Source organism: Chlorocebus sabaeus, chromosome 15 (genome assembly GCF_047675955.1).
Source record: "Chlorocebus sabaeus isolate Y175 chromosome 15, mChlSab1.0.hap1, whole genome shotgun sequence".
NCBI lineage: Eukaryota > Metazoa > Chordata > Mammalia > Primates > Cercopithecidae > Chlorocebus > Chlorocebus sabaeus.
In genome coordinates this window covers 6037136-6063616 of record NC_132918.1, presented here as the reverse complement: position 1 = coordinate 6063616, position 26481 = coordinate 6037136, and the positions used below count along the sequence as shown (strand labels likewise).

Here is a 26481-nt window from a genome sequence, read left to right as displayed (position 1 = left end):
GAAACTCCAAAAGAACCTCAGACAGACAATTCCTGAGCCATGTTTGGCTAAGGCTTCTACCGATAGCCTAATGAAGAAAGCTTGGTAGCTAATCCCAGAACCATTGCATAGTGAGATATAAGTATGGGTCTTCATGTGTACAAACTGTTAACAAACTGTCCCTATCTCATTACTTCCTCTCCACTAAATTTATTCTTGTCTTTACAAAGTTCTGAAGAAAAATCTTCTTCAGGAATTGTTAAGGAGAACCAGGTAGATCCAAATAATATGTTTATTCACCATTCATAGTACCAATTTAATCATTCAACAAGCATTTACTAATTACTCATTCACTATATAGTAGTCTTAGGACTCTTTTCTAAGATCTAGAGATGAAAAGTGCAATAAGACACATTTCCTACTATTACAAGCTCCCAGTCTAGAGATATTTACACGTGATATATTCAGATGGTTTCCATGCAGCAACTGGTGCTGTGATGGAGCAATGCACCAAGTGCTATGAGAACATGGACAGTGGCTGGGTGTGGTGGCTCACACCTGTAACCCTAGCACTTTGGGAGGCTGAGATGGGAAGATCACTTAAGCTTAGGAGTTCAAGACCAGCCTGGGCAACATAGTGAGATCTTGTCCCTACAAAAAAATTTAAAATTAGCCGAGTGTGGTAGCACATGCCTGTAGTCCCAGCTACTTGGATGGCTAAGGTGGGAGGATCACTTGAGCCTGGGAGGTCGAGGCTGCAGTGAGCTACAATTGTACCACTGTACTCCAGCCTGGGCAACAGAGCAAGACCTCATCTCAAAAATAAATAAATAAATAAATAAACAAACAAATAAAAGGAGAAGTCTCTGGAGAAGGTGATGCTTGGATTGAGTTTTGAAGCAGGAGTAGAAGTCAGCTAGATGAAGAAGAAGAGAAAAGCACTTGAACAACATTCATATTGATCTGGAGGCAGAAAAAGCACATCCACTTTGGGGAACCACAAGCTGTGCATTAGGACTACAGCAGAAGCAGGAGGTTGGAGAGGACACTAGAGAAGCAGGCAGGAGGTTAATGATGCAAGACCAGGCTCTGGGAATGTAGGCAGGAAGTATGGGCTTTATTCTGAAAGTGATGGGGAGCCAATGGAGAAGGCAAGCCCAAGAGCAAGAGGATCAGACTTGAGTTTCAGATCTCTCAGCTGGTGAATAAATTGGAGGGAGGCCAGACGTGGAGCAGGGAGATGAGTTTTGAGAAATTTCCAGAAATTCAGATAGTAAGAGTCTAAATCAAAGTGATGTCAGAGTATATCTAAGAGACGCAACGTTTCACCAGAGTGGGCAAGGAAGAACAGCACCCCCATGGAATAGTGACTAGACAGGACATGTTCTTGTTGTTTGTTTTGTTTTGTTTTGTTTTGTTTTTTGAGACAGAGTCTCCCTCTGTCGCCCAGGCTAGAGTGCAGTGGCCTGATCTCGGCTCACTGCAACCTCTGCCTCCCAAGTTCAAGCGATCTTCCTGCCTCAGTCTCCTGAGTAGCTGGGACTACAGGCATGCGCCACCATGCCCAGCTAATTTTTTGTATTTTTAGTAGAGACGGGGTTTCACCATGTTGGCCAGGATGGTCTGGATCTCTTGACCTCGTGATCTGCCCGCCTTGGCCTTCCAAAGTGCTGGGATTACAGGCGTGAGCCACTGCGCCCAGCCCAGGGCACGTTCTTGTTTCTGTGTGCAGTGTGCCCCCCAACCTCCCACCCTTCCATGACCAGGAAGAGGAGGCATGGGCCAGGTGTGGTGCTGGGTGATTTCTACATGTCACCCAATATACTCAGTAACTGTCTGAACACATGGCATCAGCTTCATAGATCGGGAATCAGGGCTTCTGGAACTGCCCTACCCAGCAATGAACAGGCAGTGTTTTCTCCTTAATGCCCTAAGCATTTTTTTTTTCGAGACAGAGTGTCGCTCTGTCGCCCAGGCATTTTTGAATCTGCTTCACTTGCATCTCTGCAAGCCCCTAGCTAACTCCCTACTTCACTGGTTAAATATAGCACCTCTTATCTTCTACTCACCTCATTACCAGAAAGGTGGTACATCCTGGCTTCCTGGAGCAGCGGGAAGACCTCTGGGCACTGCCTGATGAGAGGATCTGCTTCCACCGTCTCCACAAAGTACCACGGGTCCAGAAGCGGTAAGCGCACGTTCTCGAGGACATAGGGGAGTAAGCAGAGTCGTTCTGATGGCTTGTGCCGGACCCAGCTCATCACGGTCTCAAACACCTGAGCTTCCTCGGTCACGTAAAGGTCATCACTCTTCAAGATGTGGTGAAGAGTGTCCACAGGCAGGTCAAGGAACTCCTCAGAGTTCAGAATCTGCACAAAGTTTTGAATGATGTAACTCTGAACCTGCTTCTTTAGACTGTCCAGCGAGTGTGTGTCGGCCAGCCTCAGTATTCCAACGCAGTTTTCTGGGTTCAAGGCTTCAGTGAGGAAGCTGGCACAGGCATCCACCATCCGCAGGAACTGATGGAATAGAAAGGGCGGAAAGGAGGCCAGAAAATGTGAGTCCACGAGGAGGTTTATCAGTGAGTTGTGTGTAGTAGCCAAAAATTGGAAACAACCTAAATATCCAACAGTACAGGACTAGCTAAATACATATAATACAATCATACAGTCGACTTAAAGCAATGAGATACTTACAGGACTAGCTAAATACATATAATACATTCATACAGTCGACTTAAAGCAGTGAGATACTTACAGGACTAGCTAAATACATATCACACATTCATACAGTCAACTTAAAGCAATGAGATACTTACGGGACTAGCTAAATACATATAACACAATCATACAGTCGACTTAGAGCAATGAGATACTTATGAGACCAGCTAAATACATATCATACAACCATACAGTCGACTTAGAGCAATGAGATAGTTATGGGACCAGCTAAATACGTATAATACATTCATACAGTCGACTCAGAGCAATGAGATACTTACAGGACTAGCTAAATACATATCATATATTCATACAGTCGACTTAAAGCTCATACATTCATACAGTCGACTTAAAGCAATGAGATACTTACAGGACTAGTTAAATATATATAATACATTCATACAGTCGACTTAAAGCAATGAGATACTTATGGGACTAGCTAAATACGTATCATACATTCATAGAGTCAACTTAAAGCAATGAGATACTTATAGGACTAGCTAAAATACATATAATACATTCATACAATTGACTTCAAGCAATGAGATACTTACGGGACTAGCTAAATACATATCATACATTCATACAGTCGACTTAAAGCAATGAGATACTTATGGGACTAACTAAATACGTATCATACATTCATACAGTTGACAGCTCTATAGACACTTAAAATACTTAAAACACATGTTGTAGAAGAATATTACATGAAATGGAAAATGTTTATAATGTATTGAGTTTTAAAATCTGTTTATTGGATCTGATTAAGCCTCTACATTTAATCAGAAATTTACGGGAAATACAGGGGAAAGAGGAACCTGCTAAAGACACCATGGGAACATGATCAGCAAAATCCAGACTGTGGAAAACTCTACAGAACAACTTGTCCAGTTTTTTCAACAAATACATTACAAGGGGATAAAAGAGAGAGAGAAGGAGAGGGAGAATCTAAAGATAAACAGAGATTTAAGACACATCAACCAACTGCAAAGTATAGATCTTATTTGGATTCCTGATTTAAACCATATATATTTTTTAAAGTTGGAGAAATGGTTACAATGACTAATATTTGTTGATAATGAAACAATTATTATTCATTTTAGGTGCAATAATGGTTTCATGTTTATGTTTAAGAAGAATCCTTATTTTTTAGAGATATAACTGAAATATTTGCAGACAAAATGAGAAAAGCATGTCACAAATCGTATGTACATTATGACCTTATTTTTATAAAGAAAACATACACAGAATAAAGTCACAGAAAAAAGATGAAAGCATGTAGGTCAAAATATTAATGGTTGTTATCTCTTTGGGTTATCAGATATCTTAAGGCAAATTATGCTGCAGTAGCAAACAATCCCCACGTCTCAGGGGCTTACAGCAGTAAACGTTTCTCTCTCCCCCACCGTACATGTTCTTCACAGGGCTCTTCATTCCAGGGGCCAGGAAGATGGAAAGCCCTCACCTGAGATCTTCTGGTCCCATGACCGAAGGGGAAAAAAGATGGCAGAACCACACAGAGGTTTTTAAAGCTTCTGCTCAGAGGGGGCGCATGCTGTATTCAATTACACAAACCCGTCCAGAGTAAGTCACATGCCAAAATTTGTCATCAAGGGGACCACAGTTCTCCCACAGAAACAGGTCTCATGGGAATATACTATATAAATAATACAGTATATTCTATATATAGTATATTAGATAATATATATAGTATAGAATATACTATATAAATAATAGAAGATATGACACTCTAATAAGACTATGAGAATTTTTCTGTTTTTGTTTATTCATATGTTTCATGTATTTATATATCCTTTAAAATGAATACGTACCACTTTTGTCATTAAAAATTAATTTGTAAAATTAATGATCAGCTCTCAGGTCCCACTTTTAAGTTATCACTGTCCTCGTAAAAATTCAAGTCCCTTATGCTTGTAGGGCACTTTACAGATGACAAAGCACTGTTAAATCCATTATATTTTGTAATATCCATTTTATAGATGACATGTCTCAAGTGCATTGGTTCATTCTTATTTGTTGTTCTCTGGAGCTTAGCTTTGAACAAGTTCAACCTCCTAGCTCCCTTCCCTGTCTACTGGACTCCTTATAGGGTCAAGTTCTCAGTGCACGTGGGTTGATCGATTAATGGAAGGAGAGGAAAGAGGAGGCTGAGGGGGCAGGAGCTGGTGGGAAAGGCCTTCTGAAGGCAGGTCTTGGTGATCGTAGGGATGGGACAGACCTGACTGGGGAGGGATGGCAGGAGCTGGGGGGAGCGGGGCTATGGGGCCTGAAGGCTGATGGTGGGGTAGGACTGGTTCTAAGAGTGGACCAAGGTGACCTAGGCTCTGGACTTTACTCCAGAGCATTCCAGGGAACACATCTCTGACTTTTTGGATCAACCTCTATTGCAAAATATTATCTTTCTGTGTCAGATCACATAGGATTGTCAGTTTAAAAAGCATTTTTTTTGCCGGGCGCAGTGGCTCATGCCTGTAATCCCAACACTTTGGGAGGCTGAGGCGGGCGGATCACAAGGTCAGGAGATCGAGACCATGGTGAAACCCCGTCTCTACTAAAAAATACAAAAAATTAGCCGGGTGCTGTGGCGGGCGCCTATAGTCCCAGTTACTCAGGAGGCTGAGGCAGGAGAATGGTGTGAACCCGGGAGGCGGAGCTTGCAGTGAGCCAAGATCACGCCACTGCACTCCAGCCTGGGGGACAGAGCGAGACTCCGTCTCAACAAAAAAAAAAAAAATAATAAAATAAAATAAAAAGCATTTTTTAAGGCCGGGCGCAGTGGCTCACGCCTGTAATCCCAGCACTTTGGGAGGCCGAGGCACGCACATCATCTGAGATTGGGAGTTTGAGACCAGCCTGACCAACATGGAGAAACCTCATCTCTACGAAAAACACAAAATTAGCCAGACGTGGTGGCGCATGCCTGTAATCCCAGCAACTCAGGAGGCAGCGGCAGGAGAATCACTTGAACCTGGGAGACAGAGGTTGCGGTGAGCTGGTATCATGCCATTGCACTCCAGCCCGGGCAACAAGAGCGAAACTCCATCTCAAAATAAATACATAAATAAAGCATTTCTTCAAGGGTCAATGTTGAAGGGACCAGCGACTCCACACCTGTGGGTATTTCTCGTCAGGTGGGATGAGAGACTGAGAAAAGAAATAAGACACAGAGACAAAGTATGGAGAAAGAACAGTGGGCCCAGGGGACCCGCACTCAGCATAAGGAGGACCCGCACTGGCACCGGTCTCTGAGTTCCCTCGGTATTTATTGATTACTATTTTCACTATCTCAGCAAGGGGAATGTGGCAGGAGAGCAGGGTGATAGTGGGGAGAAGGTTAGCAAGAAAACATGTGAGCAAAGGAATCTGTCACAAATAAGTTCAAGGGGAGGTACTATGCCTGGATGTGCACGTAAGCCAGATTTTTGCTTCTCTCCACCCAAACATCTCAGTGGAGTAAAGAATAACAAAGCAGCATTGCTGCCAACGTGTCTTGCCTCCCGCCACAGGGCGGTTTTTCTCCTATCTCAGAATTGAACAAATGTACAATTGGGTTTTATACCGAGACATTCAGTTCCCAGGGGCAGGCAGGAGACAGTGGCCTTCCTCTATCTCAACTGCAAGAGGCTTTCCTCTTTTACTAATCCTCCTCAGCACAGACCCTTCACGGGTGTCAGGCTGGGGGACAGTCAGGTCTTTCCCATCCCACGAGGCCGTATTTCAGACTATCACATGGGGAGAAACCTTGGACAATACCCGGCTTTCCAGGGCAGAGGTCCCTGCAGCTTTCCCCAGTGCATTGTGCCCCTGGTTTATCGAGACTAGAGAAAGGCGATGACTTTCACCAAGCATACTGCCTGTAAACATTTTGTTAACAAGGCACATCCTGCACAGCCCTAGGTCCCTTAAACCTTGATTCCATACAACACATGTTTTTATGAGCTCAAGTTTGGGGCAAAGAGGTTGGGGCAAAGTTACAGATTAACAGCATCTCAGGGCAAAGCAATTGTTCAAGGTACAAGTCAAAATGGCATTTCTTATGTCTTCCCTTTCTACATAGACACAGTAACAGTCTGATCTCTCTTTCTTTTCCCTACACAGTGCAAAGTTGGAGAAGGCCTGAATTCTGCCTGAGAACCCCATGTCTGCTGGTCTCAACTGCCGGCAGCTCTGCTCTTTGCATGAGCAACCATGGAAACAGTTGAGAATGAGGCTGCTAACACCTGTTTAGTTGTTGGCAGATTTTCAGTTCAAAGACTAAAAATATGCAACAAAGACCAAGCCTTGTGAGCCCTCAGAACTGGACACCAGAACCCTATCTGGCCCTGTTCACAGAGACATCTATGGCAGCTGAAAGGAGACTCACTTAAATGGTAGCCCCCAGGGCAAAATACCGCGTTCACCGTGCCAGCGTTTGAGTGAGGGGGAGAGGAAAATTAAGTAGCTATTTCTAGGTACTTAGACTATCTCTGGGAAGTCACATAAGACCTGAACAGTAGTTGTCTCTGTTGGTGATAATGAAACAATTATTATTCATTTTAGGTGCAATAATGGTTTCATGTTTATGTTTAAGAAGAATCCTTATCTTTCAGACATAGCTGAAATATTTGCAGACAAAATGAGAAAAGCACATCACAAATCATATTATGTACATTATTATTATTATTATTTTTTGAGACAGAATTTTGCTTTTGTTGCCCAGGCTGGAGTGCAATGGTGCAATCTCGGCTCACTGCAACCTCTGCCTCCCAGGTTCAAGAGATTCTCCTGCCTCAGCCTCCTGAGTAGCTGGGATTACAGGCATGCACCACCATGCCCGGCTAATTTTGTATTTTTGATAGAGATGAGGTTTCTCCATGTTGATCAGGCTGGTCTCGAACTCCTGACCTCAGGTGATCCACCCACCTTGGCCTCCCAAAGTGCTGGGATTACAGTCTTGAGCCACCGCACTGGGCCTATGATCCTATTTTCATAAATACACATATATACAGTGTGGCTCACAGTGTGAGCCACTGTGCCTGGCCTCTGTGACTTTATTTTATATACATATAAAATAAATATATTATATATATTATACATTTATATATTTATATTTTATATAAATGTATAATATATATTATATTTTATATATTTATATTTTATTATATATAAATTATATATTTATATATTGTATTATATATTATATTATATATTTATATATAATATAATATATTTTATATATATATAAAATAAAGTCACAGAGGCCAGGCACAGTGGCTCACATTGTAATTCCCATCCAATTTCAGGGAAGAAAGGGAGAATTACTTTACACTCTTCACCCCTTCCTACCATCTTCAATTGTCTGTAGGAAATATCTACTTAAAATAGACCAACTTTCTCATTTATAGAGAAAATACTAGAAGGTAACATACAAAATGTTAGTGGTTATAGATAAAATTATTAATTTTTTTAGAGTTTGTTGCATGACAACTTTACTATACTGAGCATGAACATTATAAACTCAGGAAAAAATATGTAAAATAAACACATTATATATATTATATTAAAATAAACACATTATACATAAAATCACAAACATTATTGTGATTTTTAAAGGACTCAATGAGAAAATAAAAAGTAAGCACTAAAAGAATGCTTACTATAGGCCATACTAACTATAAGAGTTACTCGATCCCCACCACAACGCCATAAAGGAAGTGTTTATTATCATCCCTGAGGAAACCAGATTCGGAGAAGAAATTTCCTCAGAGACTTACAGTTAATGAAAGATAGCAAAGTTTGAACCAGTCATCTCTGATTCCAAAAATGCATGTTTTTTATACTATTTCAAGCTGCTCCAGGTCACATAACATATGTGGGGGACAGAGGCTTAGCAGATGCCAAATGTCATTTGCACACGTCACTGGGTAGCTCAGATGACCTGATCTGCCCCGACATGGGAAGGACTAGCCAACAAGATGTCAATTCCTGTTCCTGCTTAATGGCTGTTGATGAGCAAAGAAGGAAACTGCAGAGGAGAATCAAATCAAGTATTGAAGCTCATGCTTGTTAGAAGAAACATTAATCTAAACTTGTCTCTCTTCACTCCACCTGGCAATTCATCCATCCAGCTACCTGTGTATGGACCGAATGTGAATTGAGCATGTATTTTTTTTATTTTACTTTAAGTTCTGGGATACATGTGCAGAACGTGCAGGTTTGTTACATAGGTATACATGTGCCATGGTTTGCTGCACCCATCAACCCATCATCTAGGTTTTAAACGCCGCACACGTTAGGTATTTGTCCTAATACTCTTTCTCCCCTTGCCCCCCACCACCGGACAGGCCCTGGTGTGTGATGTTCCCCTCCCTGTGTCCATGTGATCTCATTGTTCAACTCCCACTTATGAGTGAGAACATGCGGTGTTTGGTTTTCTGTTCATGTATTAGTTTGTTGAGAATGATGGCTTCCAGCTTCATCCATGTCCCTGCAAAGGACATGACTCATCCTTTTTTATGGCTGTGAGCATCTATTAATATTATGTAGGAGGCTCCCAACTAGTGGTGGGTGTACAGAGGTGAGCAGAGACAAAGTGCCTGTGCTCATTGAAGCCAACAGACCAGTGGAGGCGGCAGACGCTAACCAAATAATACAACATGGAGTGTGAAAGGACATTTGAGATAAATGCTATGGACCAGAGTCCAGGGACTCCACTGCCTGAAACCAAGGACAGTCCTACTTCCACCCCTTCAATCTTCCACAATCTGGCTGTCAGTCATCACCAGGACCCTCCCTGACAGAACCCCAGCCACAACCGCATCCATCTCCTCACTTCTCCAAGTAGTCCTGAAGCCTCCCTGTGGCAGTGCCTTTCCACGCTCCTGCCATCCCTCAGCCTGAGCTGCCTTTCCCCATCGTCACCATCTGTTATGATCCTATTCACCTCACCCAGACAAGTCCGACTCCAGAGCCCAGCTTGTTAAGGAAAGACTCAGGAGAGCTCACCCCATTTTCAACAGAGAAATCCCCCTGAAAGTTTACCTCAATGAGGAGGAAGACATGAATATTACAGCCATGACTATCCACATAGGGCTGTTTTCTTTGTCTTTTTGTTTAATTTAATTTAATTTAATTTTTTTTTTGAGATGGAGTCTCACTCTCATTGCCTAGGTTGGAGTACAGTGGCACGATCTCGGCTCATTGCAACCTCTGCCTCCCGGGTTCAAGAGATTCTCCTGCCTCAGCCTCCCAAGCAGCTGGGACTACAGGGGCACGCCACTACACCCGGCTAATTTTTTTGTATTTTAATAGAGACAGGGTTTCACCATGTTGGCCATTCTGGTCTTGAACTCCTGACCTCAGGTGATCTGCCCGCCTCGGCCTCCCAAAGTGCTGGAATTACGGGCATGAGCCACAGCACCCGGCTAGGTCTATTTGCTTGATTCAGAGTTATTACATCTGGGATCAATGGATGGATCCAGAAACTCTGTGAACCCCTACAATAGTATGTGAACATTTAAACATGTGGCATTTTTCTGGGAACTTAGTTGGCAGGGGACAGGTGAGTTATTCCCTGGCATCCATCCACCTGAGGACAAAACCAACACAAGAGGGAGAGCCAAGTCAAAAGAGCCAGAGAGGAAGAGAGCCAGAGTCTGACTAGACTGTGCTTGGAACCCATCTCTGGACATTTAAAATTCTGGGTCAATACTGGCTTAAGGGCTGGGCACAATGGCTTAAGCCTGTAATCATAGTACTTTGGGAGGCCAAGGTAGGAGAATCGATTGAGCCCAGGATTTCAAGACCAGCCTGAGCAACATCATGAGACCTCGTCTTTACAAAAAATGTGAAAATTAGCCTGGTGTGGTGTCCCATGCTTGTAGTCCCAGCTACTTGGGAAGCTGAGGAGGGAGGATCACTTGAGCCTGGGAGTTCAAGGTTGCAGTGAGCCATGATCACACTACTGTACTCTAGCCTGGGTAACGGAGCAAGACTCTGTCTCTAAAAAACTAAAATAAAATAAAAAGGAAAAGAAGAATTTGTAGAGAAATCCTACCTATTCATGAAGTTCATTCTTAAAAGCTACTTCTTCCTTGATGGCGTCTCCTATTCCCCAGCATGGAATCCCTCCCTCCTCTGTGCTCCACTGGGCACCTCGCTTGCCCCTTCTGTGGAGCACAAAGAGTACTAGGGTCAGTTGAGACAAGCATCTCAAAGCAGCTTCTAGGTCATACTTGGGTATTTATTCCTAGCAGCATCTACCACAAAGTCTGGAAAAAGAAGAGAAATAGCGACAGAGGAAGGACATATTTATCACTTACTATGCACCCAGATCTGAGCTAGACACGTTCCCAGTCATTATTTCACTTAACAAATAAATTTTATTTTTTAACAAGTGTATTGTATCTAACAGGTTAAAAAAAAGGGAAGATGTTATAATTAGCATTTGCATAGAGGAGTAAATAGAGAATCCAAAGAGCTATGCAAGTTCACACCGCTAGGAGGCGGTACAGGTGATGCTCCAGGCAGCATTGGGCTGCCTTTGTGGCTTGTTGCATTGTTGAGCTAACAAAATGCAAGGAGAGTCTGAAGAGGCTTTATAAGGACAAGGGCAGGTGGGGAATCTCCAAGTTGCCTAAGTTCCTCCAAAATATACTTCAATAAACACTTTTGGGTGTGAGGGGGTGTAAGGGCAGCATCACGTGATCCCAACCAATGGCTGGGAAACTGATGATGTGCAGGGCAATCATGGGAACCAGAAATGGATTTCTTTTAAATATGCTTCTGCTTCTTCACATTCAAGATTATTCAAGACTTCAGGGTAAATTTTCTGCCTCGACCTGTCCTGATGACACATGAACTTGTTTGTTAGAGCTGAGAGATGACAGATAATGGCAAAAGACAGCCAACTTCCTGTCTGGGGGGGGGACATATGAGCAAAAGGTTGCAGCCAGCCTCCTGACTCTCAAACAGGGAGGCTAAAAATACAATCAAAGAAACCACTTGAGACATGGCTGCAGTTCCCACGAGAAGTGTCTGTGTCTGCCTCCAAGAGAATGCACTGCCTGTTCCTCATCTCCACTGCCCACCTCTGCTTCTCCTTGATGGTCTTCAAAATCTGAGGTCCTAGGGGACTTCACCCATGTGACTCCACGTCTCCCTCAGGGTGCCTTCAAATCCACTTCAGAATCACTGAAGTCCTATTTTAGTCCACATCAGCAATTCCATTGACCATGGTGTCCAAATGGCCTTGGAGTTATTCTATAAAGACACTGATATTCTTACCTTCAGCTCCGACAAGTCAGCATGTGTGAAGGTGTGATGAGATTAATCAACTTTAAATTTATTTCAAAGTGTTTCTGAATTCATTGTAATTTTTGTTGTTGTTTTTTGAGACAGAGTCTCGCACTGTCAACCAGGCTGGAGTGCATGGTGCAATCTCAACTCACTGCAACCTTCACCTCCCGAGTTCAAGTGATTCTCATTCCTCAGCCTCCCGAGTAGCTGGGATTACAGGCTCGCACCACCATGCCCAACTAATTTTTATATAATATTTTTAGTAGACACAGCTTTTTGCTATGTTGACCAGACTGGTTTTGAACTCCCAACTTCAAGTGATCTGCCTCCCTTGGCCTCCCAAAGTGCTGGGATTATAGGTGTGAGCCACTGTGCCCAGACAATTGTAAATTTTTTGTCAAAACTTTTCTTCTCCAGCAATAGATACTAAAAGTAAAACTCCTCTCCAGTGAGGTCTGTATTGGTGTTTAAAAGGCGTCTTCATGCTAAAAATTTGTGAATTACCATTGATTCTAATCTTCCATCCTTACCTCTCTTCCCCTCTCCCAGGCGATGCTCCAGCTCCAATCCCGTGGCAGTATGCCTCACAGCCCCCCAGGAGGGACATCCTCTGCTCCCTTTGCCCCTCCTTTCAGTCCTTGCTCTAGACTTGGCTGAGAAATCTGCTGGTTCCTGGAAGCCTCATGGAGTGGGCAGAAAAGGAAGGAACTAAGACTGCAAAAGACCTGCTCACTAAGGCAGGGCAGATGTGGGAGGACTGAGGCAACTGTGGAAATGGACTGGGAAAAAGACCATCAGTGTGGCAAGCTTAGTCAAGATTCAAGCAGCAAACAGCCCCTGAGTTTCCAGAGAAGACGGTGGTGGCCCCAGCAGGCTAGCAGGGCACAACAGGGCACAATATGTGACCCACATATTCAAGGGGCAAGTGGCATGGCTGGGGCTCAGTGATGCAGCCCAGGGAAGAGGAAAGGACCAGGGAGAAACACTGTTGTAAAGACGAAGTAGAATGATTACATCTGGGACATGGTTGATGCTCAGGGTGTGGTGTGGTGTGTGTGTGTGTGTGTGTGCGCTCGCGCGCGTGTGTGTAGGGCACAGCAGCAGGAATGGAAGCAGAAGCCAAGTGCAGAGAAGCAGCCCCATGAACTCAGGCAGCTGCAATAGGTGGGGTGGTGGGTAGGGAAGGCTGAAACAAGTCTACTTCCATGTTCTTTCTGCCTGGAATACTTTTCTCCCGATCCTACCGGCACCCATCCTATGAAGTCCAATTCAATGTCCGCTCCTTTCTGCCTTGGGTTCTGCTTATTTGCTCCAATGGCCTAAAGGCTCATTGAGAATCTTTCAGGGATAGTGGAGGGAAGTGGATATATGGAGTCGGAAGTTCTGGGTTTACTTGAAAACTCCACCTATAGCTCCACCTCTTGATGAGCTGAACTCTCTCTCTCTCTCTTTCTCTCTCTCTCTCTCTCTCTCTCAGCTAGTTTTCTCATCTGGAAAGTGCTGAGAACATAAAACCCACCTTGCAGGCTCATTGTGAGGGTTCTACCTGGCCTGCTCGCCCACAAAGTCATCGCCAGCATCAAATGGGATATGTAGGGGACAAAACTGCTACATAAATGTGACCTGTACTCCACATTTTTAATCTTTATTTTCTCCTGACAGCTTCTCACAAAACACCTTGCACTTAGAACATGCTTAGTAATTTGTGGTAGGTAGGGAGCACTTAAAGTCAGAATCTGGTAGCAATATGGATTTTCATTACAATTAAAACCCCACACCCCACTTCCTGTATTTTACAATGTATAGGCGGCAACGGAGCACAGACTTACTTAGGGAAGGGGTGATAAAGCAGGCAAAAGAAGATAATTCTTGGCTTTTGAGTTTCTAAATAGACTTTCAGAACTTAAACTAGAGAAGTGGTTTTGAAAGAAATACCAGTTAGTGGTAAGAATCTAGCCCTTCCAGCCTCAAAAGCCAGAGCACCAAAGAGTCTGAGCACCAAGTTTAGACCAAAACAGGAGACACGGAAGAATGGATGACAAAGCAAGAGTCAGCTTTTCCCACCCCGGAGGCAATAAAGATTCCCAGGCAAGGAAGAGAGACAAGAAAGAGATTGTCTAACAAAACAGTGAGAAGCAGGGGTGGGTTCCCGAGATGATGCCTCACTTCCCATCCCAGGCCAAATCTCCAGAGTGAGGGGGATGCTAAAAGTCCCTTATAGGTTGTGAATCAGAACAAAAGAACGTGTGCTTTGATCGCCGAGTTGAAAGCAGAAAAGCAGCATATACACCATGGAATACTATGCAGCCATAAAAAAGGATGAGTTCGTGTCCTTTACAGGGACATGCATACAGCTGGAAACCATCATTCTCAGCAAACTATCGCAAGAACAGAAAACCAAATACCGCATGTTCTCACTCATAGGTGAGAATCGAACAATGAGATCACTTGGACACAGGAAGGGGAACATCACACACTGGGGCCTATTGTGGGGAGAGGGTGGGGGGAGGGATAGCATTAGGAGATATACCTAATGTAAATGACGACTTAATGGGTGTAGCAAACCAACATGGCACATGTATCATGTGTAACGAACCTGCACGTTGTGCACATGTACCCTAGAACTTAAAGTATAATAAAAAGAAAGAAAGAAAGAAAGAAAAGCAGCAGTCCAGTATGGTGGTAACAGATGAGATGAGAGAGTGTTGTTTCCAGACAAAGGGGCCCTATGGCAGTTGCTCCACATCCCTGTAGCTCTGGATTTGTAAAGGAGAGCGAATGAAAGTGTCTTGTGTCTTGAGAGGGGCACAGATGTAGCTGAGAGGATTGGCAGACCTGAAGAGGCTTTGCAAACAGGACAGAGAGAATGCTAAGTGGCCTGCAAGGACCAATGACCAGAATCAGGTAGGACTGGGGACTTGTTGATGTCAGTGAGAAAGGAATGAAAACTCAGAGAGAGACTGATGGGAACACAGGTGCTCCAGTGGGTGCCACATGGACCAATAATGCAAATGACCATGGTAAGCCCAGGACAGATGCCTCTTTTTTCAATGCCCGGCACTATATAAATGTCCCCTGGAACTATGTAAGCAACCCGAATCCTGAATTGATTAAACTTTCCTGTGTCATTAACTATGATTTCTGCCACTGGTAGAATGAGAGCTCAGGATAGAAATTAAGTTCAATGATAGAAAAATAACAGGTTTGGACGACCACAGTGGCTCATGCCTGTACTTCCAGCACTTTGGGAGAGTGAGACAGGAGGATTGTTTGAGGCAAGGAGTTGTTCGAGACCAGCCTGGGCAACAGAGTGAGATTTTGTCTCTAAATAATAATAATAATAATAATAAGCCAGGCATAGTGGTGCATGGCTATCTTCCCAGCTACTTGGGAAGCTGAAGTAGGAAGATCTCTTGAGCCTGGGAGTTCAAGGCTGCAGTGAGCTATGATTGTGCCACCACACTCCAGCCTAGGTGACACACCAAGGCCCTGTATCAAAAAAAAAAAAAAAAAAAAAAAACCCAGAAAACAGAAAAATAATAGGTTAAATCACATTCTTTTTGGCACACTTTAGTTTGTAGCCTAAGATTCAGACCCTCTATATTAGTTAAGACTCAAAAAGAACAATATGAAATTCAAAAGCAGGCAAAACTAACCCACGGCAAGAGATGTTAGAGCAGTAGTTAGCATGGGAAAGGACTGGCTAGGGAGGCTGCGAAGGAGAGTGCTGGGATGCCAGGGCTGTTGTCAGTCTTGATCTGACTGATGGTAGAATGGTGAAATACACGTGTAAAAATTCATCAAACTGGAAGCACTTTAAGAAGTGCACATTTTACTACATGCAAGTTATACCTAAAAATAAAAGCATAAACAATTGAGATCAAACACGGAGAAATATAAAGACAAAAGATGTTAAATAGCCAGCAGCAGACTCATTCTGGGGACACTTGGTGGTGAAGGGGACCAGCTCCTCCACACCTGTGAGTATTTTTCATCAGGTGGGATGAGAGACTGAGAAAAGAAATAAGACACAGAGACAAAGTATGGAGAGAGAACAGTGCGCCCAGGTGACGGGAGCTCAGCATGCGGAGGACCCGCGCCAGCACTGGTCTCTGAGTTTCCTTAGTATTTATTGACCACTATCTTTGCTATCTCAGCAAGGGGGATGTGGTAGGACCACAGGGTAATGGTGGGGAGAGGGTCAGCAGGAAAACGTGAGCAAAGGACTGTGCGTCATAAATAAGTTTAAGGAAAGGTGCTGTGCCTTGATGTGTACGTAGGCCAGATTTATGTTTGACTTTACACAAGCATCTCAGTGTAGTAAAGAGCAGTATAGTTGCCAGCATGTCTCACCTCCAGCCATAAGGCGGTTTTCTCCTATCTCAGTAATTAGAATGTACGATCGGGTTTTACACCGAGACATTCCATTCCCAGGGATGAGCAGGAGACTGATGCCTTCCTCTTATCTCAACTGCAAAGAGGCCTTCCTCTTTCACTAATCCTCCTCAGCACAGACACTTTACGAGTGTCTGGCTGAGGGACCGTCAGGTCTTTCCCTTCCCACGAGGCCATATCTCAGGTTGCCTCAGTGGGGAGAAACCTTGGACAATACCCAGGCTTTCTTGAGCAGAGGTCCCTGCGAACTTCCGCAGTGCATTTTGTCCCTGGGTACTCTTGAGACTGAAGAATGGCGATGACTTTTACCAAGCATACTGCCTGCAAACAAATTTTTAACAAAGCACATCCTGCACAGCCCTAAATCCATTAAACCTTGAGTCAACACAGCACATGTTTGTGCGAGCACTGGTTTGGGGCTAGGGTTACAGATGAATAGCATCTCAAGGCAGAAGAATTTTTCGTAGTACAGAATAAAATGGAGTTTCTTATGTCTTCTTTCTACACAGACACAGTAACAGTCTGATCTCTCTTTCTTTCCCTGACAGATGGCCCCAAGCATCCAAGGTTCCCCAGAGGGTGCTGGGCCAGTCTTGCCCCCGACACACTCTCACAGAGCACTGCTGGTTCTCAGAACATTGCACTGGGTAGTCCTGCCTGAGGACACCCTTCCTGGAGGCCCTAGCTGCCTTCAGGATGATGGCTTGTTTCAGGCATCACTCTGAGGCATGGACAGAGTATGTGTAGTGGAGAACACACAGGCTACACACAGGACCACAGGAGTCAAATCCAGGCTCCCCTCTTACTAGCTGTGAAGACTTGAACATTTCCTTAACATTGCTGAATTTTATGCCCCTCATCTATACATTGCAGGTAAAAAGATCTACCTTAATTTTTTTTTTTTTTTTTGAGATGGAGTCTCACTCTGTCACCTAGGCTGGAGTGCAATGGTGCTATCTCAGCTCACTGCAACCTCCGCCTCCTGGGTTCAAGCGATTCTCCTGCCTCAGCCTCCCAAGTAGCTGGAACTACAGGCGCCGGCCACTACACCTGGCTAATTTTCGTATTTTTAGCAGAGACGGGGATTTCATCATGTTAGGCTGGTCTTGAACTCCTGACCTCAGGTGATCTGCCCGCCTCTGCCTCCCAAAGTGCTGAGATTACATGCATGAGTCACCGTGCCTGGCCAGACCTACATGACTTTAAACAATGTAGTTCAGGCAAAATAGTCACTACCGGCTGCACACGGTGGCTCAGGTCTGTAATCCCAGCATTTTGGGAGGCCAAGCCAGGTGGATCACCTGAGATCGGGAGTTCGAGACGAGCCTGGCCAACATGGTGAAACCCTGTCTCCAATAAAAATGCAAAAATTAGCTGGGTGTGGTGGCACATGCCTGTACTCCCAACTACTCAGGAGGCTGAGGCAGAAGAATCGCTTGAACCCAGGAGGCAGAGGTTGCAGCGAGCCGAGATGGTGCCACTGCACTCCAGCCTGGGCAACACTGGGACCTCCACCAAAGTCTTCTCTAACTGCCACCATGTCTCCGCCCCAGAGGGTACTGTGGGGGCCCCTCATGGGCTCTTCTTAGGCCCAGGCCAAATGACCAAGCTCCCACTCCAGCATCCCCCATTTTTCCTCACTTTGGCCACAGGACTCAGCCTGGTTTTCTTCTCCTAAGTTGCTGCTTCTAACCAACTGTTATGTACCATAGGGATCCTTCCATCCCAGATCAAAGGCAGGGTGAGGATGGTCTCCCTCACCTCACATCATCTTGCTGCCTGCAGATAAGCTCCCAATCCCTTACTCTTTCATGAGTTGTGTTTTTTTTTTTTTCATAAGTTTTTGGGGTACAGGTGGTATTTGGTTACATGTCATGAGGTGTTTTGTTTTGTTTTGTTTTGTTTTTTGTTTTAAATGGAGTTTCACTCTGTTGCCCAGGCTGGAGTGCAGTGGCGTGATTTCAGCTCACTGCAACCTCCCCCTTCCAGGTTCAAGAGATTCTCCTGCCTCAGCCTCCTGAGTAGCTGGGATTACAGGCGCCTGCCACCACACCTGGCTAATTTTTGTATGTTTAGTAGAGACGGGGTTTCATCATGTTGGCCAGGCTGGTCCGGAACTCCTGACATCAGGTGATCCACCAGTCTCGGCCTCCCAAAGTGCTGGTATTATAGGCGTGAGCCACTGTGCCCAGCCTCATGAGTTTTTAATAATAAAAATGAAAGTAACATACATGGCAAACTTCTCAAACAAACATGGCAGTGCCCTGATTGAGAAATCATTCTCCTTCAAGTTGGAAAAATTTTGCCAAGTCCTTACAGTCATTGTCCCAGGTTCACAGTTTGGGGCTGGCTTGCTTACCTATGACTCAGAAGCCTGATGGTCCAGTTAAGGAAAGGGAGGCCCTTGGCTTCTCTAGAGCCCCTGCTGGGTGGCATTCATTTCAAAGATCCTACCTAATGTGGGAACAGGTCCCTTGGGCCTTTCCTCTTAGATGCTTCTCTTACTTTTACCTTTCCAAAAGCTAGTTGGGGAAAATGTGTTTCTCCTCATGATTGGCCAATACATTATGGCCAGATGACTGCAAAGTTCCTCTAGTGGGCAGATCAATCAGTACCTGCCACACCCAAAGTTTCCTCCTGAAAGAAACTGTCTTGTTTCGTGGCATCGCTGATTGGTCTGTAAACCCAAGGCACCCACGAAACTGGCCAGAAGCTCATGACGTTGCCTGGTAGGAAAAGCTCTTCCCAACAGCGATAGAGCTGATTGGTTTGGTCATCAGATTGTCTCTTCATGGACCAGGAAATTCTGGGAGAGAAGCAATTGGTGGGTAACAGGAAGACACTGAGAGCAGCTGAGTCACACCGATGGTGTGAAAATTAAGAAACGTTTATTACTGGGTGGGGCGGGGAGCACCGGGGTAATCTGATTCCTGTTCATTTCAGTCCCACAGAGGCAGTACGGGCTTCTGCAGATGTTCTAAAAGGACCAGATAAAATGCCATCACTGGCACACTTTTCTCTACCTATAACCCTGAGTTAATTAAAATAAAGCACCGATTTGTTTCATCGTTCTAATCATGTATCCTGTGAACATGATAAAAAAACTTTTGGTCGGGCACGGTGGCTTATGCCTGTAATCCCAGCACTTTGGGAGGCCAAGAGGGGCGGATCACGAGGTCAGGAGTTCGAGACCAGCCTGACCAACATGGTGAAACCCCGTCTCTACTAAAAATACAAAAATTAACCAGGAGCGGTAACACACGCCTGTAATCCCAGCTACTCGGGAGGCTGAGGCAGGAGAGTTGCTTGAACCCGGGAGGTTGCAGTGAGCTGAGATTGTGCCATTGCACTCCAGCCTGGGCAACATAGCAAGACTCTCTCAAAAAGAAAAAGAAAAAAAAACTCTTTTAAACATTGTCTCTTACAATCCTAATGTGGGGAGCAGTGGGGGGCAAATATTTAGGAATGCCTTAAGGAAATGTTCTCATAGCTCAGTGTCAGCCCTGTTTATCCAAGGCACAAACTATCCAAAGTAAAGTAAAAACCACACAACTGATGGGAAGAAAATTCCATTCCTGGAAGTATGCTGTACCTTAAAAACATCATCTCATCTAATCTCATAATACGCTCCCTGGAAGGTGGGATGTTTATCAGCCTAGTTTTACAAATGAAAAATCTGAATCTCAGAAAATTTAAGGAAGTGGTCCACAGCCACATAGCAAATAAGTGACTGACCGAGGGCTTAAACCCAGGTCTGCCTGCCCGTGTTCTCTCCACTCTGCCACTCTGCCTTATAAGAGATCATTACCAATAACTGGACATGTGTCACAGCTAATGTGACCCCAACCATATTATGCTGCCATTGGGAAGAACAAGGTAGTTTCCACGCGCAGACCTGTGGCAATCCCAAAATACAGTGTGAAGTAAAACTAGTAAGAGGCAAAATGGGACGTATAGTGTGACTACGTTGTGTTAGAAAAAATGGAGGCCTGAGTGGGAGTGCTATGCACAGACAGACTGCTATATGCATGGAATGTGAAGAGCAGCAGGACACTGCAAACAGGCAGCGTGTCATGGCTTCCCTTCCAGATTTCTGAATTTGGAATGGGAGTATGTTTTATCCATTCAAAAGAATAAATACATTTTTGCTGGGTGTGGTGGCTCATGCCTGTAATCCCAGCACTTTGGGAGGCCGAGTCAGGCGGATCACCTGATGTTGGGAGTTCGAGGCCAGCCTGGTCAACATGGTGAAAACCCGTCTCTACTAAAAATACAAAAAAAATTAGCTGGGCATGGTGGCACATGCCTGTAATCCCAGCTACTCGGGAGGCTGAGGCAGGAGAATTGCTTGAACCCAGGAGGTAGAGGTTGTGGTGTGACAAGATTGCGCCATTGGACTCCGGCCTGGGCAACAAGAGCAAAACTCCGTCATAAATAAATAAATAAATAATTTTTACAAACCACAGAGTTATTTCAACAACCTATAAACTTCTGTCCCTTATGATGCCTTGAAACCTGAAAATGACCCCAGTTTTCTCTGAGACTTCATAGCAAGTAACCCAGAGTCAACAGAAATCAGTGGGTTAAACAGATATTTGGAAGCCCACAGCAATCTTCTCTTATTTTCGTAAGAATTGGCACTCATAAGGAAACTGAGTACAATTGCTTCAGAAAGAAACTTACTAATTTTTGCCTAGAAAGTAAAAGATATTTGGGATTTTTTGAGGCGAGGGCTTACCAGAATAGGGAAATCAACAACAGATAAAGCTCACTCTGTCTCTGCACCATGTCTGTCCTCTCCCACTTTTCTCATTAAAACCAACATCCCTATGGAAGTTCATCACTTGAGAGAAAATAAAAAATGAGGCAGGGGCTGGGGGGAATGGAGAAAAATACTTTATGCCAAGTGATTCTAAGTATATTAAAGTTGGCTGGGCACGATGGCTCATGCCTGTAATCCCAGCACTTTGGGAGGCCGAGGCAGACAGATCACTTGAGGTCAGGAGTTCGAGATCAGCCTGGCCAATATGGTGAAACTCCGTCTCTATTAAAAATACAAAAATCATCTGGACATGATGGCATGCACCTGTAGTCCCAGCTACTCGGGAGGCTAGGGCAGGAGAATCACTTAAACCCGGGAGGCGGAGGTTGCAGGGGGCCAAGATGGCGCCATTGCACTCCAGCCTGGGCGTCACAGTGAGATTCTGTCTGAAAAAAAAAAAAGGATATTAAAGTTGTAAACATAACAAGACTAAATGAAATTGAATAAGGATATGATCAAGCAAGGGAAAGGCTAAAAATGCACACCAAAGACAAAAGTCTTCCAGGAAATGACCAATAGCTATGACTAAATACTAGTTTTAAACTTTTGTACATTAAAAAAGCTATATTTTAAAATGATAAGTCAAGTAACTAGTAGGAAAATATCTGAAACATACATTACAAAAGATTGTAGTCTTTACTATTTAAAAAGTTTTTATAGCTCTTTTGAAAAGCCACCCAAAACTGAAAGGAGAACAGAAAACAGAAACATAAACACCACCCTCGATGAAACCAGGAGACATCAGTAACCCCAAACCACAGAAGAGCCACTGGCTCCAATTAAGCTTCTGCAAGTTGTACTCATTGTTCTTGGAGTCAGGACCCATGCGTAGGTTCTAGGCACAAAGCTCCCCTGTCTTCATCTTATTGAGGAGTCAATGCCCTGTCTCACCACCTCTCAGAAATTATCCAAAAGAGCATCTTCTAACTTTCAAGTAAGCACAAGCCCAGCCAGGGGTGTGTGTGTGTGTGTGTGTGTGTGTGTGTGTGTGTGTGTGTTTGTGTCCATGTCGCAGGTACAGTCCTGGGAGCTAGACCAGGTCTGGCCTCTGGAGAATTACTGCGTTCACCTGCTTCAGAGAAGAGCACTGAGCCAGTTTGTTCACACACCTGGAAGAGGTTAGCAGCCTCCAGGACCCGCTGGACGTTCTGCTTGGTGATCAGCGCCTTGCTGGTGTACGTGTAGTCCAGGAGAGTGTGCATGGTCTCAGCATCAACGCCTTTAATAATGATCCTTTTCTCATACTTTTCCTTTAAATCATTGCAGAACATGGCCCTGGAAGAGAAATGTGTGAATATGAATTGCACCGGGACCCTTGGTTCCAGGCCTAAAGACATCCCCTTTCAGACTCATTGGCCCTCACAGAATAGGGGGTTTCCCAAGGTCAGGTCCTGGGCTGGTGGCTCTCTGTTCTCCAGCACCCTCTACGCATCAGACATTTCATCAGTACTTACCGAGCTGAACTGAACTGCCCTGCTCCTCCATGCCCGACTGTGATCCCCGAAGTCAGTCCCAGATCTATTTTATTGGCTTTTATTCGCTCAAAGTGCAGGTGATTGATCTGAGGGCATTGTGGGATCCCCAAGCTTCATCTTTTCTTTCCCCCCAGCACCCAAACAGGGCTTCTGATTCTCACACTGGCTCTTGTCTGGCCTGGAGCCTGGTCCCACATTCTGGCCTGGGCAGCTGAGGCCCAGATACCTGCCGGAAGTGCACGTGGCTCCTGTAGCTGCCTCTCACCCCAGCAGCTGAACCCAATGTCCACGGGTTCCCAGATGCAGCTGGGAGCCTTGAATTCCCTCATTTCAGGACCCTGTCTCACCTCTGGAGTCTGCTTTTCCTGCTCCCTCCCCAAGACTGGACTTCCAGATATTTAGCCTCCACCTTGGCAGCAGGGGAACAGGATAGAAAGGATGTAGGTTTTATTATAGCATTGGATGGACCAGGATTTGAACACCAGCTCCACCAACCCAGGAATTGGACATGTTATTTAATCTCCATGACCTTCAGTTTTCTCATCTGAAATGGGGATTTTAATAGCTATTTTTTAAGTTTGTTGTAAGGATTAGGACCCAAAGGACTATAAATCATTCTACCATAACGACACAGGCACGTGTATGTTCATTGCAGCACTATTCACAATAGCAAAGACATAGAATCAACCCAAATGCCCACCAGTGGTAGACTGGATAAAGAAACTGTGGTACATATATACCATGGAATACTATGCAGCCATAAAAAAGAATGAGATCATGTCCTTTACAGGGACATGGACAGAGCTGCGGGCCATTATCCTCAGCAAACTAACACAAGAACAGAAAACCAAATTCCTCATGTTCTTACTTATAAGTGGGAGCTAAATGATGAAAACACATGGACACATAGAGGGGAACAACACACACTGAGGCCTATCGGAGGGTAGAGGGTGGGAAGAGGGAGAGAATCAAGAAAAATAACTAATGAGTACTAGGCTTAACACCTGGGTGATGAAATAATCTGTACAACTCCCCATGACATAAGTTTACCTATATAACAAACCTACGTATACCCCTGAACTTAAAATAAAAGTTAAAAAAGAGAGAGATACAGAGAATTTCTTTTTTTTTTTTTACCCCATGCCAGGCTCATATGTGAATTTATCATACTTCTTGGACTTTGACATTTAAACTGTTGGTCCTTCCCAGGGAATGTGTGAGGAATTTTATTTATTTTTAAAATGCATGTAACCTAACCATGCTCTGAAAAAATTTCTGGAGTTCTGGAAACTTAAATGGTACCTAAAATATAGCAGGAATGCATTAATTAAAAGTAGGTGGGGGCCAGGCATGGGGGCTTATCCCTGTAATCCCAGCACTTTGGGAGGCCAAGGTGGGTGCATCACTTGAGGTCAGGAGTTCGAGACCAGCCTGGCCAATGTGGTGAAACTCCATCTCTACAACAATACAAAAACTAGCCAGGTATGGCTAATCACTTGAACCCAGGAGGCGGAGGTTGCAGTGAGCTGAGACTGCGCCACTGCACTCCAGTTTGGGCAACAGGGCAAGACCATGTCTCAAAAGAAAAGAAAAGAAAAGAAAAAACCTTTAACCCCCAGTGTGACTCTATTTGGAAATAGGGGTTTTAGGAGGTAATTAAGAGGTCATACGGTTGGTGTCCTAATCGGATAGGATTGATGTTATAAGAAGAGGAAGAGAGACCAGAATTCTCTTGTGCACGCTACCCCATGTGACGACTCAGCAAGAAGGTGGCCATCTGCAAGCCAGGAAGGTGACTTCACCAGAGCCCACCCATGCTAGCACCCCAATCTCAGACTTTCAGCATCCAGAACTGTGAGGAAAAAAATGTATGTTGGTTCATCCATCCGGTCGATGGTGTTTTTTTATGGCAACCCAAGCTGAATAAGTCACATTTTGGCACTGAGAAATAGGGTGCTGCTCTCACAAATACCTAAAAAATGTGAAAACAGCTTTGGAACTGCGTAATGGGTGGAGGTTAGAGGAATTTTGAGGTGAAAGCTAGAAAAAGTCTAGATTGCCATGAATAGAATGCTGGCAGAAATATGGGCATTAAAGATCATTCTGGTGAAGTCTCCAGTGGAAATGAGGAACATGTATTGGAAACTGGAGGAAAAGTGATCCTTATTATAAAGTGGCGAAGACTGGACTGAACTATGTTCTGCTGTTTTGCAAGAGGTGGAACTTGCAAACAATGAAATTGGATATTTAGCTGCTGATACTTCTGAGCAAAGCGTGAAAGAAGCAGCTTTGTTCCTCCCACTGCATGTAGTAAAATGCAAGGGGAGACGGGTGAATTAGAAAAAGAATGTTTAGGCAAGAGGGAACCAAAAATTAAAGAGTTGGAAAATTCTCAGTCTATCCATTCTAAGAAAAATGAGGAAGCATGTTCTGAAGAGAACACAAAAATGTGGCTGGACTATCATTTAATAAAATGCTTATGGAGTTATACGAACAGAAAGAAACACTGCCAGTTTGAACTGAAGGGGAAGAGACAAGACAATTGAAGGAAGCTGTCAGACTTCTTGGACTTGACAGTAAAAAACAATGAGGTACTCAGCTGTGGACATGCACTTTTTTTTTTTTTTTTTTTTTTTTTGAGACAGAGTCTCACCCTGTCACCTAGGCTGGAGTGCAGTGGCGCCATCTCGGCTCACTGCAACCTCTGCCTCCCAAGTTCCAGCGATTCTCCTGCCTTAGCCTCTGGAGTAGCTGGGATTATAGGCACTCGCCACCACGCCTGGCTAATTTTTGTATTTTTAGTAGAGATAGTGTTTCGCTGTGTTGGCCAGGCTGGTCTCAAACTCCTGACGTCAGGTGATCCACCCACCTCAGCCTCCCAAAGTCCTGGAATTACAGGCGTGAGCCACTGCGCCCAGCCTGCACTATTCTTCAAGAAGAGGGAAAAATTACCCTAAGGGTGATTCAGAGATAATTAGGGCCACTGCCTCAGTTCAGGAAGCCAGACAGCCTCCATCAGACGCCTGGGAATCGGGGGAGGGGTTGTTGGGAGGACTCTCACCTACAGCCATGGAGGTGACACTGCCACCTCAGTGGGCTGGAAGGGAAGACCATCAAACCAAAAAGGATTATTCTGAAACCTGGAAATCTAATGGAATTTATCTCACTAGGTTTTGGACTTTCTTGGGACACCTCACTTCTTCCATCTTTCATATTTCTCCCTTTTGGAATGGGAATGTCTTTCCCACGCTTGTCCCATTATTGTATTTTGGAAGCACACATCTTGTCTTGTTCCATGGGTTCACAGCTAGTGAGGAATTTTGCTTTAGGATGAATTGTACTTCAAGTCTCATCCATATCTGATTTAGATGATATTCAGACAATAATTTGGACTTCAGAGTTGATGCTGGAATAAATTAAGACTTGGGAAGCTGTTGGGATGTAATGAATGTATTTTTCATATAAGAAGGACATGAATTTGGGGGCCAAGTATGGAATGTCATGGATTGAATTGTGTCCCCCACAAAATTCATATGTTGAAACCCTAACCCCTAATGTGACTGTATTAGGAGTTAAGATTTTTAGGAGGTAATTAAAGTGAAACGAGATCATAAAGGTAGATCTCAATTTGATAGGATTAGTGTCCTTATAAGAACAGAAAGAGAGATTCCACACCCACCCCACCACTCCTGCTCATGCACCGAGAAAAGGCCATGTGAGGACACAGTAAGAAGGTGGCCATCTGCAAACCAGGAAGGGAGCCCTCACCAGAAACCAGATCATGCTAGCAACT

The 26481-nt window shown here is 44.4% G+C and overlaps 1 protein-coding gene across 1 annotated transcript in view; it reads right to left on the bottom strand.

The window, feature by feature from the left end:
• Positions 1–26481, bottom strand: part of KLHL6 (kelch like family member 6) — a 75276-nt gene that overhangs the window by 22978 nt on the left and 25817 nt on the right. Inside the window, exons 2-3 of the mRNA XM_007971971.3 lie at positions 22323–22488; positions 2049–2498 (exon numbers count right to left, since the gene is read on the bottom strand). Coding sequence (XP_007970162.1) covers positions 2049–2498; positions 22323–22488 — 616 coding nt within the window. The remainder of the gene's footprint in view (positions 1–2048; positions 2499–22322; positions 22489–26481) is intronic.